Genomic DNA, 21,074 nt, shown 5'->3' with positions numbered 1-21,074 from the left:
ATGTATGTATGTATGTATGTATGTATGTATGTATGTATGTATGTATGTATGTGTTTACACCGATCAAGTCCCATAGGAGCTGTCCATCTACTCTGGATCATGTGGCAATCCCCTAGAGCATGGTTGATCTTATCAAGGTTCATACCCTGAAAGAAAAGGATCCTCCCCCTCTCCCTCCCCCAGCAGCTACAGTAGCTCCTCAGCTAGGGGTGGGACTTCCTGCCTGTTTCCCCTCTCTTTGCTGGGATTTTTGTCTGGCTTGAGTGTACTCAAGTCTTATACCTGCTGTCACAAGCACCATGAGTGTTAGGTAGGAATTGATCAAGGCAATGTGGAAAAAGAGAGAATAAGCAGTCCTCCTATGGGAACAGATTATCTCTTTAAGTATAATGTGGGGTGAGGTGACAGTCTCTCAAGGGAACAGGGGCTGTGCATGTGCTCATGTAGTAGGCTGTCTGGGGCTTTATGGACAAAGGGAATTCTTGAGGTGTAAATTTCTATCTATAGGTCTGTCCTCTTGCAATCTCAAAGTAGTAGTTACCAGCAGAGGTTGGTGTGATCTTATCAGGAGGATGGATGTTCCTCTTGGGTGGTGGTGAGAATTTCTTAGTTTATGAGACCACACCGTCCTGTGGGCCCCCTTGTTGGGGACTTTCCTGTTCCCAGAGGTCCACAGGTACTATCAGCCTTGCTTAGTTTAGGGGCTACATCCTCTTTATCCTGGATGCTGGCAGCCTGCAGATGTCAGTAGTGAGTCATTTAGCCCACCTTAGGCCTTTGGGCCATTAGCCTTTGAATGAGTTCATCTGTACAGTTGCCCTGTTAAATCTAGAAAATGTTGTTTCAGTATAGCCATCTGCTACTTCTGGCCCTTACAGTCCCTCTGCCTCCTGTTCTGCAGTGATCCTGAGCCTTGGGAGGAGGGATGTGCTCTCACATTCTTACTGCTAGGATATTATACATAATGTGCTGCGCAGTCATGGTCCAGTTGCATAATGTTGTATAATACAATGCTGTTGAAAGACTGTATCTTAGGTTTCTGTTGCTGTGCAGACACCATGACCACAGCAAATCTCTTAAGGAAAGCATTTAATTGGGGCTTACTTACAGTTCAGTGGTTAGTCAATAGTCATCATGGCAGGGACTGTGGAGGCAGGCAGAAGTAGGTAGTTGAGAATTTTACATCTGGATTGGCAGGCAGCAGGAAGAGAGAGTGTGCCACTGGGCCTGGCTTGAGCTTCTGAACCCCCCAGGTCCATCCCCATGACAAACCTACTCCAACAAGGCCACACCTCCTAATAGTGCCATTTCCTGTGAACCTGTGCAGGTCATCTACATTCAAACTACCACAGAGGACTGGTAAATGACTACCATATGGCAGAATTTGTGCTTAAATCCAGCCTCCTTGACTATGTTTTATTTGCTGTGTCTTTTGGATGTTACCATGTTTAATGTGTTTTTCTCAACAGCAATTGCAAATTTTTTTTTCTGGTTTACTCTTCACAAGCAAACTTTATTTATACTTTCCTTTTTGCCAAATGGAAAGTTATTACATATTTAATTTATAGTAGGACAGTTTTTATATGCCCAAATTTTAGTGTGGCAAATTTTCATTTTTAATACTTTTCTTTCTTGGGAAATTTTACCAGAATGATAAGTACTGCCTTTGAGGAGATTTGTGGTACCTAAGAGGACTTACATAATTGTTTCTTGTGCTTCATTTAAATTAGAAACAAAACATAAGCCAGATTTGGTAATGCCAATCCTGAGGAAGAAGGTGTGTGAGTTGATTATGCTCAATAGAGTCAATTGTAGATGGTGTGCTGTGTTGTCGCTTTGCTGGCAGTAATAGAAGCCATGTTGATATTGGAAAATTCTGTGCTTGGCTCTTTGATACAGAGAGGTACAAAACCATGTGTTACTTTGTATCCTTGGCCACATGCTTGGCAGTCAACCCTATCACTCTTCAGTAGTCGCTGATCTCCAGGCACCTTGCCTTCACAATTTGAAAGCATTCACTGACAGATATCAGGGTTTGTTTTTTTTTTTTTTTTCTTTTTCTCTTCAGAGAAAATGAGGAGAGTAGATTTTGTTTGAGGTCAAAGTGTCTGTAGCATGGAGGTGGCAACATCTTCCCAAGCTGTGGTGACTTAGGCCGCCTCACTGCCTATCTTTAAATTTCACTTTGAGGTTTGCCTTTCCTAAGGCTGTGCATCTCCTAAAGTTTCCAAACTCTAGCAGTTCCAGTTGCAGTCATTTGAAGGATCAGTGTTCAGGGCAAGGATGCTTTCTAATTTGGAATTACTGATGGTGTTTTTGCAAGAGCTTGCGACTCACTTGCTGAGTTCCTAGGTGTACTGCTTTAGTGTCTCACTGGAGTGTGGGTCGAGAGTGGCCTCAGAAGTGGAGAATACAAAGAAACTATAAAGTCTGAATGCTTTAAACCACATTTTTCTTAGCTGGATCTTGATTGCACAATCAGTACATGCCATTTATTAGTTTTGTTTTGTTTTTGTTTGTTTTGGGTTTTTCAAGACAGAGTTCCTCTGCGCAGCCTTGGCTGCCCTGGGCTGGTTTTGTTGGCCAGTCTGGCCTCAGACTCACAGAGGTGAGACTGCTGAGACTAAAGGTGTGTCCCACCACATTCGGCTGTTTTTGTTTTTTAAACAGTAGTTGCTCAGGTTTTTAATTCTTGATGCGTTATTTCAAGCTTCTGCTTGAACCAATGATGGAGTGACATCCTGGCTACAGGTCTTGCCAGTTCTTTGGAGCTCACAAACAGAAGCGGGCAGGCAGCCTATGTCCTGTGGCTACAGAATGTTCTTGGAGGTGCTTTCATGGTGATAATGATGGAGGATTCCAGGTGGGCTTAATGTGGGGAGAATAAATAAGTATTTCTTTTTATATTAAAACTTCACATTCAAATTTGAGAAAATTGGGTCACAGGAACCCATATTAGATATGGTAATACATTTAAGTATAAGGGTGTTCCAGCAACTTGAAGGAGGGAGTTTGCATAGTATTGCATGTGAATGGTTTCTGGCCAGGCTGCACTGCTCAAGCTACATGCTGCCTTGGGCTTTGGGTGCTGACCCTTCCAGTACAGAGTCTTGTGCGGCCTAATTGCCCCAGCCAAAATACACATTTTTTTATTAGCCTTTTTTTCTTAATTCATTTCTTCTTGTACCCCTATGCTTCCAAGGTGTAACTTGGAATTCTTAACTTGGTTGTTTTCTGTTTGGTTATTAAGTTGGTCTTCCTGGCCCGTACTTCTCTTTCTGCAAAGTAGGCTGATAATGACTGTGGCAAGTACTTCACAATGACCTGTTCCACACCTCAGGAGAAAGAAAATAAAAATTTCTTTCCTATTCAGTTCAACTAGCCAGGCACAGTGGTGCGTGCCTGCAATCCCAGCACTTTAGGAGGCAGAGGCAGGTGGATCTCTGTGAGTTTGAGGCCAGTCTGGAGTATAAATCGAGTTTGTGACAGCCAGAGCTACACAGAGAAACCCTGTCTTGGGGGAAGGAAGGAAGGAAGGAAGGAAGGAAGGAAGGAAGGAAGGAAGGAAGGAAGGAGGGAGGGAGGGAGGGAGGGAAGGAAGGAAACTTATTAATAGCTTTGAGGACATAACCGTTTGCTCTTCAAAAAGGTTATGCTTCTACAGATAGTAAAGTGTCTGCTTTACATGTTGAGTGTCATGGCTATTAACAAAGAAATCTTTGACATTTGAACAAATAACAAATATTGCCTTGCAGATTTACTTTGTTTTATTGTTATCAAACTTCTGTGTGTATGTGTTTGTTGTGAGGTCAAAACTATTAGGCTTGCCCAAAGATGGAATTGCTCAGGACATCAAGATGGATGACCTGTGTGGGACCCACCCCCTTGGGGAAAATGGGACCTGGATATTCTGAACTTCTCAGAAGCCTGCTGCCCACTTACTCAAGCAGAGCAGCTTGACAGCAGCCTCCTGCCATCCCACATCCAGAGCCTCCCCACCCTTGTAAATACTCCTGTAGTCCCTTCTGCCTGCAAGAGATCCATTTTCCGTACACTCTCCTGCCCAACTAAAACTGTCCTGTAAAATCCAAACTCTGCTTTTTGGCAGAGCATCTCTCCAATCTCCTGGAGTGACCCGTCCCATGGGCTAGTTGAACAGGGCCCACCTGAAAGAGGGAGTGGAAATTGGGGGACAGAGACGTGAAGAATGAAGACAATACAGATTCCTGATCAAGTCTCAGTTTACTGAACGTGCAAATAACACTTATAAAGCAAAGGGCACAAGCAAATTTTTTTCACAGTAGCAACACATCTGTGCCAAAGTCACACAAAGTCTGCTATCTGGTTGCCAAGGTTGCAGGGAGCTTGCTATCTATTTCTCAGGCTCAGAGCACCCTGCCTACAGAGACCGCCAAGGACAGTCTTTGAGATATGGAACTGTGGATAAGACCTGCATCTGCCAAGGCCAGGAGGCAGAATTCCAATTACCAGACTCCTTCAGCTCCCCCTTTGTTTTATGGAAAGCCTGTCTTAGGTTGGTGAAATGTGCATTTTTCATTTACCCGTCATCAAGGTCTCAGATGCAGTTTTCACGAGCCTCTGTCTTAGGTTGGAAAAAACACAATTTCATGCTTACTCATCATTGACTTACCTCCATATCAAACGGGGTTGTTAGATAACTTTAATTTAAATTCATGCAACTGCACTTGCATGTGTTGAAGTTGTTGAAGAAGGAACTGTAACACACAAGGAAGGCAGGCACAGGCCAACAAACCCATACCCGCTATGCCTGCAAGTGTAAGTCCCCATTTAAGCACAGAGTCAAAGAATGGAAAGTGCCTCATGAGGCTAGTTAATATATCCCAGGCTGTATTGGCCAATTCCAACCTAGGTTCCTTGGCAGATTCTATGTCTTGAATCTTATTTCTCCTCGTTAACATGTCTAATGAGAAGTTTTTGCTAGACTAAATACCAGCAAGGTGATTCTGAACCTGAGTCCAATTAAATTCTGTTTCATCATACCAAGAATCAGAAACCCTAAGAGGAATCATAACAAAAGCAGGTTTCTTAACAACTAGTACTGAAAGAGCATTATTATTAGCATTAACACAATTAGTAAGATTGCAATGTACACATTCAGTCAAATAGGTATCATTGTTATTAAAATGTATCACTACAATGTTTCCAGTTAGCAGTAAATAAGGAGGATTAACACAAGCCAAGACAGAAGTATACTTGATTAATTCAGCAAAGCTACTTGCATTCCCAGAGAGAATGCCTATATATTCCCAACACAGCCCCCAATTTCCATACATAGGTTTGCCAATATTTAGCTGGATGTAGTAAAGGTGGATCAGGAACGTACATCCAATAAGCAGTCATCTTGACTGCAGGGGTCTTCATTGACATCAATATCATTGTCAGGAGAAAACTCCTCATCCATTTGTCACACCAGGCATTCCGGTAGCCATCGAGCTGCATCATTTTCCTGTGAAAAAACACAGACAGCTCCCCGTCCCCATATGAGTACAGGGTTGGGTCCATGCCATTGATTTGTTAAAGGATCCCTCCATTTTACTTTAGCAAAAGTTTTTTTGTTTGTTTTTTTTTTGTTGTTGTTGTTGTTGTTTGTTTGTTTCTGTGTGCCAAAATCTATCTGCTGTAGATTTACCATGCTTATCCAAATTTTAAAAAATCAGAATGAAAAGAACATGATTAAGATGATTCTTAGGTGTCCAGGGGAGTAGCTCCCCCTTCTTTGTTTTTTTGCAAATCTTAATTGTTCGGTGGGCATGTTCTACCATGCCTTGTCCTTGAGGATTGCAAAGTATTTCAGTTATATGAGAAACTCGAAACTGTTGACAAAATCTTTTAAAAGATTTGCTAGTATATCCTGTTCCATTGTCAGTTTTAAACTGCTTAGGAACATCCAGAACATTAAAAGCCTATAGACAATGAACAATAACATTCTTTACAGCTTTTTTTTGGTTGAGGAGTGGCAAAAATGAACCCAGAATAGGTATCAATGCAAACATGTACATATTTTAATATTCCAAATTCAGGAATATGAGTAATAATCCATTTGCCTAATTTGATTTGGAACCAATCCTTTAGGATTGACTCCCAAATGAGGAACAGGCTGAAAATGAGGACAAGTACTGCAAGCCTTGACTATACTATGGGCCTGTTTCTTAGTCAACCCATATTTAAGTCTCAAGGTTTGACTATTAAGATGATGCATATTATGGGCATCCTGGGCTCTTTTTAACTGTGAACAATAAACTTTGGTGGCTTTGTCTGCCAATGCATTTCCTTCAGACAGGGGTCCTGGCAAATCAGAATGAGCCCTCAAATGTCCTATGAAAAAGGGAAAGTTTCTTTTTTGTATCAAATTTGGAGTTTGTAAAAATAAAATTCCAGCAGAAGATGACTGAATTTGACCTGCAGTCTCTAACCTAGGCAAAGACTGAGCTACATGTGCACTGTCTGTAAAAATGTTCAAAGACTGCTTATTAAAACTTTGAAACACAGCAATGCTGCAGATAACTCTGCTATTTGCGCAGATGTGCTTGACACTGGAAAAGAAACTGTTTTTCTTTCATAAACACCAGATAATGAACCATCAGTAAATACTGTTAAAGCATCAACAATTGGAATAACTTTTGTTTTAAATGGAAAAATTATAGGTTGTACCTTTAAAAACTGAATTAATTTATTTTCCTGTGCCTCAACAAGTTGGACTCTGTCATAACAAGCTTACATATGTTAAAATGCCATATTTATCAGATCTCTGACAAGTCTGAGGCCAGCATATTTGAGTTACTCTTTGTCTAGCTTTATCTGCTTTAAACTGCATCCTATAAAACAGGATGTTATAATTTCTAATTTTGGCATATTTTTTTAAATTTATGTTTTAGAACCAAATTTTAGGTAGATTTATATAGGCAAACTTTATGGTTACCCATTTTAGATTTAACCTTAAAAAAAAAAAAATAAACAACCTAAACAAAGAGACTAGGTAAAACTCAATTTTGTACTCAACTATAATCTTTAGCATAACTTTAAATCTGCTCTTTTTAGACTAAAATCAAAGCAAAACTTTTAATTAAACATGATTTATAAAGGGGCTAGCAAATCTTATTAATCCTATCATATTGTATTAAAACTTAACAACAAAAAAATTAAAGGACAAAAGTTTTATTTAGCATTAAACAGAGAACTAAACTTAGCCTGCAGCCCTCAGCAAAAATGGACTATTCTGGCCATACCAAATCTATAGGCCAGAAAGAAACAGCATTAAATCATTTATTTAGGTACTGGCAGCCAGGCATGTATTTTATATAATGGTTAACAATGATCTGAATATAACCCTGGGCTAACATGGAACTGTTGTCTTTTTTCTCCTGTAAAAGGGCATTAGGAAACATTTTGCATTGAAGAATCTCCAGCCTTTTTAAATGAAGAACAACATATCTTATAGTTTTTTTTTTTTTTACATGATATATTGTAATGACTTCAGTTTTTGTTTAATTGGCTCAAACAGCATGGCTTGGTTTTACTTTCTAAAATTAATAAAATTTTACCTCCCCCAAAGGTTTGAGAAAATGTTTTAAGTTTTTTGTTAAGACTGTCCAAGGGTTATTTTAAAATACTGGATAAATTTTAAAATGTTTTATAGAATTTAAATCTGATGGTCCAGGACCAAACTCAGAGGTGTTGAATCAAACTGTCTCATGTCCAAAAATATTAATATGGTCAGTCAGATTTTAAAATATCGTCAGTTTGTCCAAAAATAAACACATACACACATAGAGACATAGCTAAGGAACATAGAAATCCAACATTGTCACCTTGGAGTAACCAGAATACTCACATACCAGGACTTGACCAGCCCCTGCCGGACACAAGTCCCACAAGTTCCAGAAGGAGTGTACCCCCTCATGGGTCCCCTCCACACACATAGATACCAGAAGGAGCAGAGCCCCCATGGCCCTCTCCACAGCTTCCAGATGGAGGGCGGGCTCCAACAGCCCTCTTATCACACAAAATAGGGTCCTAGCGACCATCTCTCCTGGTTCCAAAAGACATAGAGCTTTTACAAGCCCCTTCCCTGGGAATTGGGGCGTCCTCTATATTCCCTCAACTAGATTGGAAACTCTCCAAGTTTCCCCAGACCTCGCAAGCAAACCAAAAACCAGAAACCAAAACAGACAGCCGGCGGACAAAAACAAAAAACAGAGACAAAGACAAATAACAACCGTGGTATCTACTTTTTAAACATTTAAATATATATATATATATATATTTAAACCTGTTTTTGTAATAGTAAAACAAAGCACCCTCTTTAGGAGTGAAATCATAAAGCACATTCATAATTTTAAAAGTCAAAACCAGACTTTAAAATTTACCAGTGCAAACAATCCAATTTTATTATTGTTATTTTTTATTATTGTTGTTGTTGTTGTTGTTGTTGTTTTTAAGTTTAATTTCTCTAATTCCCTTAATAACTGAACTTGTTCCCTTTCTAATTGGACTTTCTCTCGGAGAACAGTAATATCTTCCTGCAGTGGTCCCGTATCTCCTGCACGTGTGGCAGGGAAAGCCATGGGGGCAAAGGGCACAGGCGGCCAGTCTGAATTATGAGACTTGGCAGTTTTGTCCTCACTATCTAGGCAGTGAGGACTCCGTTTTGTCCTCACTATCTAGCTCTTAAATTATTTTCTGCTCTCAAATTACACAAATCTGTTTGAGCTCCTTTATGAACATTTGAAATAACCTTGGAAGTACTTTTTTTTTTTCCTGCCTGTTTGGCTGCTCTAATTTCTCCAAGCAACTCTTTAGCTTGTGGGATCAAGTTTTTCATTTTATCACTCTCATGCCTAGGATCCAGCATGTCTCTGGAGTCCACAGAGAAAAAGTTATAACAGGTACCTTCTCAGGACCATTATTAGCATAATATTCTTGCAATCTTTTCCCTATCCTCCCCCAAGTGTCCAGATTTGACGGTACCTTCAACTGGGAACCAGGGACAAACTTCATTTACAAACTAAAGGGGATAAGAATGTTTCTCCCAATTCCTCGTGTTTATTAGCATTGATTTTAAAGTCCTCATAAATAACTCCCTGCTACTGCTCTGCCCTGTGAATGCGCTGCCTGCCTACCGTGTCTCTCTCTGTGCAATGGGCGGTCGTCATGAAGCACTTTTTTTATTTAGGCATCCGGAGCTCCAAAAACCAGCGTTTCTCACTTTTGCCCCTCGTTTTCAAGGTCCCTGTTCGGGCGCCAACTGACCCGTCCCGCAGGGTAGTCGAACAGAGTCCACCTGAAAGAGGGAGTGGAAATTGGGGGACAGAGATGTAAAGAATGGAAACAAGACAGATTCCTGTTCAAGTCTCAGTTTACTGAACGTGCAAACAACACTTATACAGCAAAGGGCACAAGCAAATTTTTTTCACAGTAGCAACACATGTGTGCCACCTGGCAAGGAATTCACTCAAGGTCACACAAAGTCTGCTATCTTCTTCCCAAGGTTGCAGGGAGCTTGCTATCTATTTCTCAGGCTCAAAGCACCCTGCCTACAGAGACCGCCAAGGACAGTCTCCGAGAAATGGAACTATGGATAAGACCCGCATCTGCCAAGGCCAGGAGGCAATTACCAATTACCAGACTCCTTCACTGGAGCAGCTCTCCTCATCTGCTTCTCTTTGTAGGCTGTACAGCAGTCTGTGCCCCAAAGTTATGTCTGGCCACCTGTCCTCAGTGAGCCAATGAAAACAGCCAAATTAAGGTTGAATGCAGGAAAGGAGGCTGCGTTTCTCTCTCTGATCTGGGCTCTTAGATGCTTCTTGGTGTTCTCTGTGTCTTATCTACAATAAAAATTTCCCCCAGATCACAGAGTGGTTTCTTTACAGTGTGCTACTTAGCTCACACTGACCTTGAACTTCAGAGACCCTCGCATGCCAGCCTCCTGACTATTGTGATCACAGATGTGAGCCATTATATCTAGTTCTTCATGCTGTTTAGATTAAAAAAAAAATTCTGTTTCTAGTCCTCTACCCAAGAGTTCTACCTGATTGTCAAAAGCCTGTGTCACCTGAAGTCAGAGTTTGAAGCATTAATGCCTGCTGTTAATTCCCACGTACACTCAGACTTACTCCGAGTGCTCATCTTAGAAATTCCTGAGCTCCTCAATCCCGTGGAGCACTACTTTAAGATTCTGAATGAACAAGCTGCCAGGTAAGTGCAGACCTCCACTTTCCCCCACCAGCGACCATCAGCCAATGTGTTTGCCATTGTTGTATAAAGTTGCTTAAGTATATTGTAATTAGAAGCATTTATAATTGTTTAAACTCAGGTAGTTCATAGTCTGAGGCAGATGAAGTGCTTCCTCAGGTATCAGATGATAAAAGGATAAAGTTCTCCTAAAGGGAGTTAGTGGTAGTTCATTAACTTAAAAGCAAGTAGCAAGTGGCCCTTGTTCTCAATGTTTAGATACCCAGGGGTGATTTTTCATGTTTAGAATCTGCAGTTGTCTTTCTAAGGGTGTAGTTTATGGTGTATCTCACAGGGAGCTGAACTTATATTTGCTGTTATTTTCTGACTAGGAAAATGAAACGAAAGTTTTATTTCTTGTTTTCACTATACGAATTGTGAATAAAGTCCAATCCTCAGAAGTTAAGGAATGTTAAGAAATGTCAATCCTCAGAAATTAAGGAATGTTCCAATAAATATTCAGAGGCAAAGCTGGAGTCAGAACCACATTTTCCTGAGTTCCAGTCTGTTGGTATTTCATCTTGCTACAAAATTGATAAGTGGTCTAATTAATATGCTTCAATATATGTATCTGCATTTTTTATATTTTAGAGTCGGTGATAAAACTGAATTATTCAAAGACCTCTCTGACTTCCCCTTAATAGAAAAGAGGAAAAATGAAATTCAAGAAGTCATTCACAGCATCCAAATGCATTTACAAGAATTACGAAAAATATTAAAACTTCCTTCTTTACAATATGTGACTGTATCGGGACAAGAGGTAATGTCAAACATACTTTGACTTTATATCAGTTTGTCTGGAGTACAAAAGCTATTTTATAATGTAAGATCTATGGGTAGGTTGTTATAAACAATGCTACAGAGAAACTAGACCGACCTAGACTGCTCCACGGGCAGAACAAAAGATTTACTGCCATTGAAACTGCCAAGGTCATTTCTCAGGGCAGAGAAAAGAACAGAGTGGTGGAAAAGCAAGCAGATTTCATATGACAGTCAGCAGGGAGGGGATCTGAGCTTATACGTGTGGTCCAGGTTGATCCAGGTCTATGTTCCCTTGCTGAGGTGGTTGACCTTTGGGGGACCACCAAGCGGTAAGGAATGTTAAGAAAGATTCCTGGAGGATCAAGACTGGTTCCTGGTGAGCAGAAAACACCTTGGGAGATCTGGTTTTCTAGTAAACAGAAACCTTTAGGCTTATTTACCTGATAACAGTCCTTCTGTTTACCTAGGCAGAGGGCAGAGTCTTTCTGTTTAGGACAATGTCACCAACATGGTCATTGCGGACAAAGTAAGGCTTTGGGCCTGACAGTTGTAAACATCATTATTAAAACCCTTCTGTCTTTTTCCATGGAAATATGCAATAATAATCCATTTTAATAAGAAATCATGGTAATGCTTTATTAACCTTTCAATAAATTCAAGCCACTTGATGCTACGTGGGCTTTGTTGCATGCTGAAGCTATGTTACAGAATATCTTAGTTATTATGAACGGAGCCTGGGGCCCAGGACAGAGAGGCTGGCCTTACAGGTGAAATGGTGCCAAGAAGACCACAAGCACTGTGGACTTAGAGTGATTAACCGGCAGCACTTCTTCCCAAAGTTTTGTTAAACAAGGGTGGAAATGTATACTTAGTGAGTAGTGCATAGATTACAGCGTTTGGAATGGGTTTTAGGATGTATTCTTGTTTTTGAGGTTGGTATTAATATCTGAACGAGAACCATTAAAGAGAGAAATGCTTTAAAAATGCATTTGGAGCTTTCAGTCTTCTGCATTTTGAGGCACGCTCCTACTACTAAGTCTTTTAATATTTATATTTACTGTGAAAATTCTAATTAGAGGAATTTCAGAAATTTTGTCTTGTGAAAATGATAATTTCTACCAGATGAACATTTTATTTAAGATTTAAAAATAGGGGTTTTTGTTTGTTTGTTTGTTTGTTTTTTTATCCTTGGGGGAAGCTTTGTTACAAGGAGCCCATATTTGCTAATTCCTGACCCCCACTTCCCACCTCTCACAACTTGCCTGCCATTGTTCTGCTGCTGTAATCATAGGGCCTCCTGCTTCTTCTCTCATCAAACAGGGATGCCATGGTGACAAAGCGATGCCCCATTTTTGTAAAAAGTTCCTATTCTCTCCTGTGTGCCAACAGCTGCCACACCTGTGTCAATGGAAAGTGCCCACCGTGCAGTTCTGCCATTATAAACCTCCCGCCGTACCGACTTGAGGCCGCCTCTTTACACTTGTAGGCACTTGAGTGCATGCCTCTGGCTGGGTCTGTGTGGCACAATAGAAACTTCAACTTCATAAAGCACTTACTCTGGTTACCTCTTTGGTGAGAACAGTGTGCCTGCATTTTCAAATCATATGACTTAATCCTTTAATCTCTGTATTTTAGCGAATGATTTGACAATACATAACTATTTGATACAAGAAGTTTGAGTGAGCAGTGGTGTGCCTATCACAATGCCCAAGACCGGGCACAGGTGGCAGATGTAACCGCTGACCTAGGTTAGCCCATCCACCTTCGAGGTAGAGGTTTGAGGTGTTTCACTCAGCAGACATTTCAAAGAACCTGTTTCCTCAGAGCTCTGCACAACAGAACAAAATATTTTTGAGAATTTGCACAGATGTTGACTATTTTTGTTGTTTTTTTTAAATTTTATATACCTTTATTTTATGTGCATTGATACTCTGCCTACATATCTATGTGGATAGAATGTCAGACCTTGGAGTTACAGACAGTTGTGAGCTGTCATGTGGGTGCTGGGATTTGAACCCAGGTCCTCTGGAAGAGTAGTCAGTGCCCTGAACTGCTGAGCCATCTCTCTAGCCCCCAGATGTTGACTGTTTAATTGTATCTCTCATTTCTACCATGTGCTTGTGACTTTGGCAGATTACTTGTAACCTACCTGCCACTGTTGTGGTTCACTGGTGAGATTCAAGTCGCAGTTGTTTTGATGCAGTTACTGACAGTATGGGGTAGAGAAGTGGGGTCAGGAGTCTCGGTGGGAAGCTGAGTGTCAGCGCCAGTTTGCTCACTTCCATGGCACATGACCATGAAGAGCCCCCGCTGTGAGACTATTGGGTGGAGCATGTACATGAAATTCATGAGCATACCTTGTCATCAGATCATTACTTCCCAGTATTATTTGTGAGGTAGGGAGGAAACTCCTCTTTCATGTGATTTTATACTCCCCATGCTCTGTCTCTATATATTCCTGTCTACATGGCCTTTGTAATAACATTTAAAAGCCTGTTGACATAGGCCATACAGAATATGAATCTTGCTAAACATGGACAGATAAATGGGCCAGACTGTCAAGCTAATGTTTTGACAACATTCTTTTTATTTTAGCTCCTGGGTTTTACATATTCATTAGCATGCTAAGTCTTATTTTGTATTTCCTCCTTAAGTACTGGTTTGCAAGGAAGTCATGAATGAAGAGTATTATGTAACTTTACATAGCTTACCACTGTGGTGGTCATATTTTATGACAGCAATGAGCTCTTAACCTTAACCAAATATGGATATGGGATGATAATTAGATTTGAGACAGCATTGATAATGATATTATTATTAAAGGAAAAGAAGAATAATCTTGAGAAAAAAATTTGTTCATTCACAACGTATATTCTATCCAGACAAATATTTTTTATGTGTTATATCCAAAGGGAAAAACCTCAAACATCCCAAAAAAGTAGGCCCACTGACATGGTCTATAATGACAATCTTGGCTCAGCTCAAGTTGGACTATAGGATTTCCTGCAAACAGATAAAAGTTCTCTTTCATCATTCCAGAGGAACCTGTGAAGTGTCTCTGTCAAGATTAGTCATTTCCTTTACTGACGTATACCTATGGTGCATAGTCCCCCACCCCACCCCTACCTTTACCCCAACCCTAAACTTCCAGGCTGGTCCAGTTCACAGAATCCCCTCCCCCAACCCTGCAGCTACAAGTTTTTCCTTATAAGCCAAGGATTTTTCTCTGCTCCCACTCTCCCTCCTGGCCTGGCCCTTGATGGTGCACTGTCTCTTCTCTGCTCCAGAAAGGTAGCCATGCTGCTTGTTCTTCCCCAGAGGCCTCTGGCTATTCTTCTCCCATATAATCCCAGCAGAGCAGGCAGATCTTTGTGTGTTCAAGGCCAGCCTGGTCTACAAAAAGTCCAGGACAGCCAAGGCTACACAGAGAAACTCTGTCTTGAAAAACAGACAAACAAAAACTCCTTACTTCCACCCGTGAGCCTGTCAGATTGGTGGTTTCTCTGTGCCTTTGCTTGCTGTATGCCTATCTCTCTGTTAAGTTTTCCAAATAAGAAACATTTAAAGTTATTAATGGAAAGTAAGATGAAGTTAGGTAGAGGAGAAATGGGCTGCATGTGATGCTGATGCAGGAAGCAGGCACTGGAGCACAGCCTGGCTGTGATGATATGGCTAAAGTCCAGCATCTGGGAGGCAGGGGCAGGAGAGTCAAAGTTCAGTGTTATCCTTGGCTGTTCAGAGAGTTTGAGATGAGCCTGGATTGTATGTATCTAAAATCAAAACAAACAAGCAACCAAATGGTGGGAAAGATTATGAGAAAACCTAGCTGTTATGTAGTTTGAATAACAATGTCTGACATTTAACCAAGACAGAAGTAGGTGAGAGAGCAGAACTACTCATGGCAGAATTCCTGTGTTAATGTCTGGGTGGTGGAGTTGAGAGCTGCAGAACAGAGCATTGCTGTAAGAACTTGCAGAGGTTTTTAGAAGGTGCATCATTTTTTTCCAGTGGCATTTCTTTAGCAGTAAAACTCATAAACAGAGGGCCTGCCTGCTCATGCTTAAGGTGTTTGGAAGAAGGACTAACTGGAAAGAAAAGCTCCTGTCTTGGGACTAGTGCAACAGAGCACAATATGAAGGTATGCTGAAGAACTCAGTCTAAAAACCTGAGGACAGGCCTGAGACCACCAGTGCTTAACCAGCAGGAGGTCAGGCGGGCTCCCCTGACTCTTGTTTCGCCCCCGTTCTTCATGCTGTAAGCACATTGGCTTGATGGGGCAGTGGCCATCCCTACGGTGGGCCTTTGATAGCTGTACAGTGGTTCTCATGGTACACCTTCTTTTTATGGCTTTTCAGATGTTCACTGTCCCTTTACTACCAACTCCCATGGGTTAGGATGTTTTCTTCCTGTAGCCTTGAAATTTGATATTTGCCTTTGATGTAGTTCCTCGTGGAATTATTTCATAAAATGCCACCAGTGGGCCTTTGAAGAGCATTTTTTAACCCAAGAATTATTTAGTATAGTTAGTAATTTCATTTTTTTCACCAATAATAAGTAAGTTTTGGTTTTTTCCAGTTCATTTGTATAACTACAGGGAGGTTTTAGACTGTTAATTCTTTTTTTAAGACACATTTTATTTTTTAATGATTTTACTTTTATTTTATATGTATTGGTGTTTTCCCTGCATGTATGTCTGTGTGAGGGTGTCAGGTCCCCTGGAACTGGAGTTACAGACAGTTGTGAGCTATTATGTGGGTGCTGGAATTGAACCCAGGTACTCCAGAAGAGCAGCCAGTGCCCTTAACCATTGAGCCATCTCTCCGGCCCTATACTGTTAATTCTAAACTATGGAATTGAGTGTGGCAGATTTGAGACTGTATTAGTCAATTTTTTTATTTATATGAGGATATCATTAGTTTCATTTTTTTGCTTAGTATGGAAATTAGTATTAACCATTAATGTATAAACTACAGTGTTTTTTAGCATAAAATAAAGACATGACAAGTACACAGTTATATGCATATCATAAAATAGAAAAAATGAAAACTTTATGAAACTATCACAGAATTAACCAAAGGGGTTCTGGATCTTACTGTGCACAGTGTAGCTGAACAAAACACAGATTTATTCATGTGCGTGTGTGCGTGGTCATATATGCAGGTGAGCACTTGAGAGGGCACAGCTCTGACTCAAGCTACAGATGGGGTGTGGGAGAAGTTGGCATCCTTTACTTCTGGTTCATGTCAGATAGGCTCACTCACAGAGGGAGCAGAGTTGGGGGTTTGGAGGTAGTCCTACTATCAGCTCAGGGAATATTGCGCAAGAGGGAGTGGGAAGAATGCAAGAGCCTACAGATAAGAAGGGCTGCAGTGCTGTGACCTGGGCTTCCATCGTGGATGGAAGTGGGGCGCACGAGGCCTCAAGGCTCCTTACCCAACAATTGGCAGTTGATGGCTTCTGGGAGAGGGACCAACAGCAAGCCCGTTATGGTACAAAGGGTAGTTCCAGACATGTGGCCAAACAGATGGGCTTGGCTAGAACCATTGGTCACAAAACAAAAGATAGGAATATGAGGAGGACTGACGAAGGGTGAGAGAGAGAAAGCAGTGTGGAGTAAACATGCACCAAATATGTGTGTGAAATTGTCAAAGAACAAATTTAATCAGTAAAAATGAGTGATTTTTTTTTTAAGGTAGAATTCTTATAAAGGAAAATGTATGATCTTGTGATGTATGTCTTTGTGTTGGAGAAGTCAAAGCTGTCTTTCTCATGATACTTGTAGGCTTCTTATGAAAACTGTTCCAAAAACCCTTTTCTGTTTAGGTTGGGGGACCATGTGTCTCAAACAAGTAGAAGAGAGTAATTGAATGCTCTGCAGTCTTGTGTATGTAGAGCTAGGAAATGACTCAGTGTGTAAGAGCCCGTGCTGCATAAGCATGAGGCTGTGATCCCCAGCACCTGTGCAAAAAGCAAAAGTCTGGCTGCCTTTATGTGCACCTGTGCCTTCAGCTCTGAAGGATGAGGGCAGGAGACTTCAGGATACGCAGGCTTGCTGCCAGGCCCGCTGAAACAAAGGATCCCGGGTTCCTGAGAGACCTGGGAAGTAGGACAGAGAGTGACAGGGCAGAACACCCAGCCTGTCCTCCTCTGCTTCCACAGTTGTGCGACTGGGCACACTCAAGCTCTCTCTATCTCTCTCTCTCACACACACACACCACTGTAAACAGTCTGACTGAGTAACAGAATTAAGATGCATGGATAGTAATGAATGAAAGATTATTAGAGAACACAAAAATTCCCTCAAGAACAACACTGGGTTTATTTTTAATGTTTACTAATGTGTCACACCACAGATTCCAAGAAGGCTTATGACATGTGATTGGCTGCCTATTTTAATAGCTCACTGTGTACTTGCATTTCCTTTAGTTTATGATTGAGATGAAGAACTCGGCTGTATCTTGCATCCCTGCTGATTGGGTGAAGGTTGGAAGGTAAGTTTGAGGCCTTTTGTCACTCCAGCATGATTTAGGGCATGTGAGTCTGCGCTGGTAGACCAGTGCCAGCCACTTCATTGAAGCAAAAGTGCTTTTGCTCCTTTAATTTTCTTATGAACTTTGAATCAATGAGATGATTTTATTAAGCTGTTTTTTATATTCATTTAGAAAATTTTGAAGCACATATTTTTAACATTTGTTTTCTTATTTATTTATATATTAAGATTAAAATTGCATTATTTTTTTTTCTTAATTTTACTCTCTTCAAAGGCTTCAGCAAAAACTTTTTGCTCTTTTGAAAATTTATCGCCACCGTTTCATGAACAGTTTTTCCATAAATTAGATATCAAAATCAAATTTTGCTATTTAAGCTATGCAGAACATATTTTAGTACATTTTCCCCCTTTGTCAATTACTCTTTTGCCCCATGGCAGTGAGCACACAGGGAGAATTTTAAGAACCTCCAACTGGAAGATGAATACGGTTGTTTGAGTTTTTTGACGAATGCTTCACCTGACATTTCTTTTAAGAAGCTGAAATTTCATTTTCTACTTCACTGAGCTTTGTGTTTCTTTATCCTCAGTGTTTTCCTTGGCACGTAGATATAGTAGTTACTTCTTTTTGTAACTTATCTGTTGAACTGATGAATATAAATGGTAACAGTATTGGAGAACATTTTGTCCTTGGATAGCATCAGTCCCTTGGAGGGGACTCATTCAGGAGAAGTGTGCACTTTTGATAGTGTGCTGGCTGGAATATTTGTTACTGCTCTTCTTCCTACGTCTGTACAACTGGGGATGAAATCACTAAAGTTTGTCCAAGATAATATTAGGGAGGCATGACTTATGGTGAAATGAAGAAATTCTTATGTTAAGGATGAAGGGAAATTTTGACATGGTGACATAATGCGTTATTAGTTTATGTTAATTAAATAATGTAACTATTATCCGTTGCCATGGCAATAGCTACTTTAGACATAAACATGGGTTTCTTGAACTCAAAGACCTCGTTTTTCCCTTACACCACTGAAGCTGTAGATGTGAGCAGTGTTGACTTGGGGGATGGTTTTTATCCTTGGAGCATCCTTCCCTGTATTGACTTTTGTCCTATATGACAGTTAATGAGTAAAAATGTGCTTTATGAAGAGACATCACTAATTCCCATATCGGTGTGTAGAACTATGGCTGAGATGTCTCACTAAACTACTCTAGAAGAAAAAGCCGTGGTAAAACACTTGCCTAGAACTCTAGCTCATGTAATTGAAGAGCAACAAATAAGGTGGAAGTTGATGCTAGTATCTTCTGAACTTGAAGTAAGAGAATTGCAATGAATGAATAAAGCCTGTTGGTGAGGGCTCGTTACCATTCAGTTTGTTGATTGGCTGCTAGATATCAGGGTGGGTTCGAGTATCATTAAACCATCTCCAGCAGCCGGGTTGAAGATAACTGTGGCACTGTGATAGGAGTTGGGGAGCAGAGACTGGGGTGCACATGGCCTTGAAGAGCTTTTTTAAAGCCTATTTCCTGTGGTTAGCTGTCGGCAGAAGCAGCGTCCAGCCCTTGTGTCTTCATAACTAGGTACTCTGCTAAACAGTCCTCAGTGTGCCTGTGAGGGGCCACTCTTAACAGCCTTTCGCTGTACTGGAGTCCATACAAACTCTGTTCCATTTGTTCAAGTCATTGACACTGGTTACATGGCCTGGTCAAGGCCTTGGCCTAACATCTCCAGCTGGAGACACTAGCTCCCACATACTGTCTACTCCTTCTTGATGGAGAAGGTGGTGTATGCTCAAGCCTAGAGGAGCTCATGGACTTCTTCCATCCAAGGCCACTGGGCCTGAAGAACTGTCTTTTTTCATTTTGGATTCATGCACTGACCTTCTTTGTGATGTATTATTTTTCTTTTTGCACTGGATTATGCCAAACATAAAAGTATAAAATCTCAAGAGCTGTACAACCTTCACCAATATGTCCACCTTTTTGTCACATCTTTTTTTTTTAACTGCATTTACTTCCGATGTTTTTAAACAAGCATTTTCATTTAGCATAATAGAAAGAAAAAGAAAACCTTTATCAGTGAAGTAAGTTTCAACTCTGACTTTGTCATATGGATATAATTTTAAGAACATTTTAAAAGCTTCCTGAACAGAGTCATATTGCTTAAGAATCAAATTCAGGACCATAATTAAAGAATGCTTTCTGTTTATGTTCAAGGTTAATCAGTGAATAATAACTGCTTTAATTTTCTGAAACGATGGCAGCATTGATTCTTTTAACCTTGATTTCTGTCTTTTCCCCTTCCTCTTGTAGCACAAAAGCTGTGAGCCGCTTTCACCCTCCTTTTATAGTAGAAAACTACAGACGTCTGAATCAGCTCCGGGAGCAGCTAGTCCTTGACTGCAGCACTGAATGGCTTGATTTTCTAGAGTGAGTTTGGAGTGAACAATAAGCTCTGAATCTGTGCTCTGAGAAATAGACCGGAAATTTTTTACAGCCAAAGGGAAAAAAAAAAGTAGATTGCTTCTGTGACCTGCTAGGAGGAGGTGGGGCCACTTGTGCCCCTGGCTTTGTCTAGTCCACTGGAGTGTAAGCCCGGCAGAGTCTGGTGAGAGAGACCATTTACATTACTGCTGCTGTACCTATATTTTGTGGGTAGTGATGCTTGGGAAAGCCTTTTTTAAAATTCCTCCTTGGAATTTATTCTCCTCACCTTGACTTTCTGCAGTGGATAGGCAAGAGTTAGTTGTTTTGATTTTATTATTGTCAGTTATTTTTTTCTGAATTTTTAATATTTTTTGTATTTCCCTCTAGGTTTCTATTAAAAAAAAAAAACAAAACTAGAATGACCATCTATGTAGCCTCCTCTACAATGAGCAAATACTAAATTTTTGCTTCATTTGGTTTCTGTCTCTTGTGTATGTGTATATACATACATCTATATGAAAGTACATATACACACAAACCTTTTTTGTGTGAATTATTTGGAAGTTTTTCATATTTCATCCCCAAGTGCTTATACATTCATGTTTTAAAAATAGCAGTCCACTGCCATGGAATTTTAGCACCATTGTTACCTCAAGGGGAGTTTAATTTTTAAGACTGTATTTAATGCATGTGTGCACATACATACACGCAGACAAATACTCATATACATAAATAAACATTTTTGAAAAAAGAATACCTTTGCGTTTCCCCAGTGGCTCCTGCCCAGTTTTTTTTTTTTTTATATAAAAGATCTAATTAACTCTTACACGTTGTATTTGGTCATGCTTCTTTACTGTTTTAATCTAGAATAATCCGCTGGTTTTTCATTTTTAAGATAAGGTTTCTTTGGGGTTGACTGACACTCACCTGCTCCTGTTGGCAGTGTTGGGCACTGGTGTGCTGTAGTCTGCTCTTTCCTGCGGTGTACACACTTCCAGCCAGCTCCTTCCCACCAGCCCTGCTCCGAAGTTGGGGAGAGATGTGCCTAGTTCGCCTCCCTGAAGCTCTCTTTGCAGTGGCTTCCCCTTTCGTGAGCCCTGTGGCATTCAATAGCATTATTGCA

General features: G+C 40.5%; 1 protein-coding gene across 1 annotated transcript in view; it reads left to right on the top strand.

Moving 5' to 3' along the window:
• The window catches only part of Msh3 (mutS homolog 3), a 158,491-nt gene that overhangs the window by 81,217 nt on the left and 56,200 nt on the right, over window positions 1-21,074 (top strand). Inside the window, exons 14-17 of the mRNA XM_055625652.1 lie at window positions 10,049-10,236; window positions 10,864-11,032; window positions 17,461-17,525; window positions 19,838-19,954. Coding sequence (XP_055481627.1) covers window positions 10,049-10,236; window positions 10,864-11,032; window positions 17,461-17,525; window positions 19,838-19,954 — 539 coding nt within the window. The remainder of the gene's footprint in view (window positions 1-10,048; window positions 10,237-10,863; window positions 11,033-17,460; window positions 17,526-19,837; window positions 19,955-21,074) is intronic.

This window comes from Psammomys obesus, unplaced genomic scaffold (assembly GCF_907164565.1).
Source record: "Psammomys obesus unplaced genomic scaffold, mPsaObe1.curated_primary_1811, whole genome shotgun sequence".
In the NCBI taxonomy this organism is placed as follows: Eukaryota; Metazoa; Chordata; class Mammalia; order Rodentia; family Muridae; genus Psammomys; species Psammomys obesus.
Note: the sequence above shows the minus strand (reverse complement) of the source record. Positions and strands in the feature narration are given on the sequence as shown.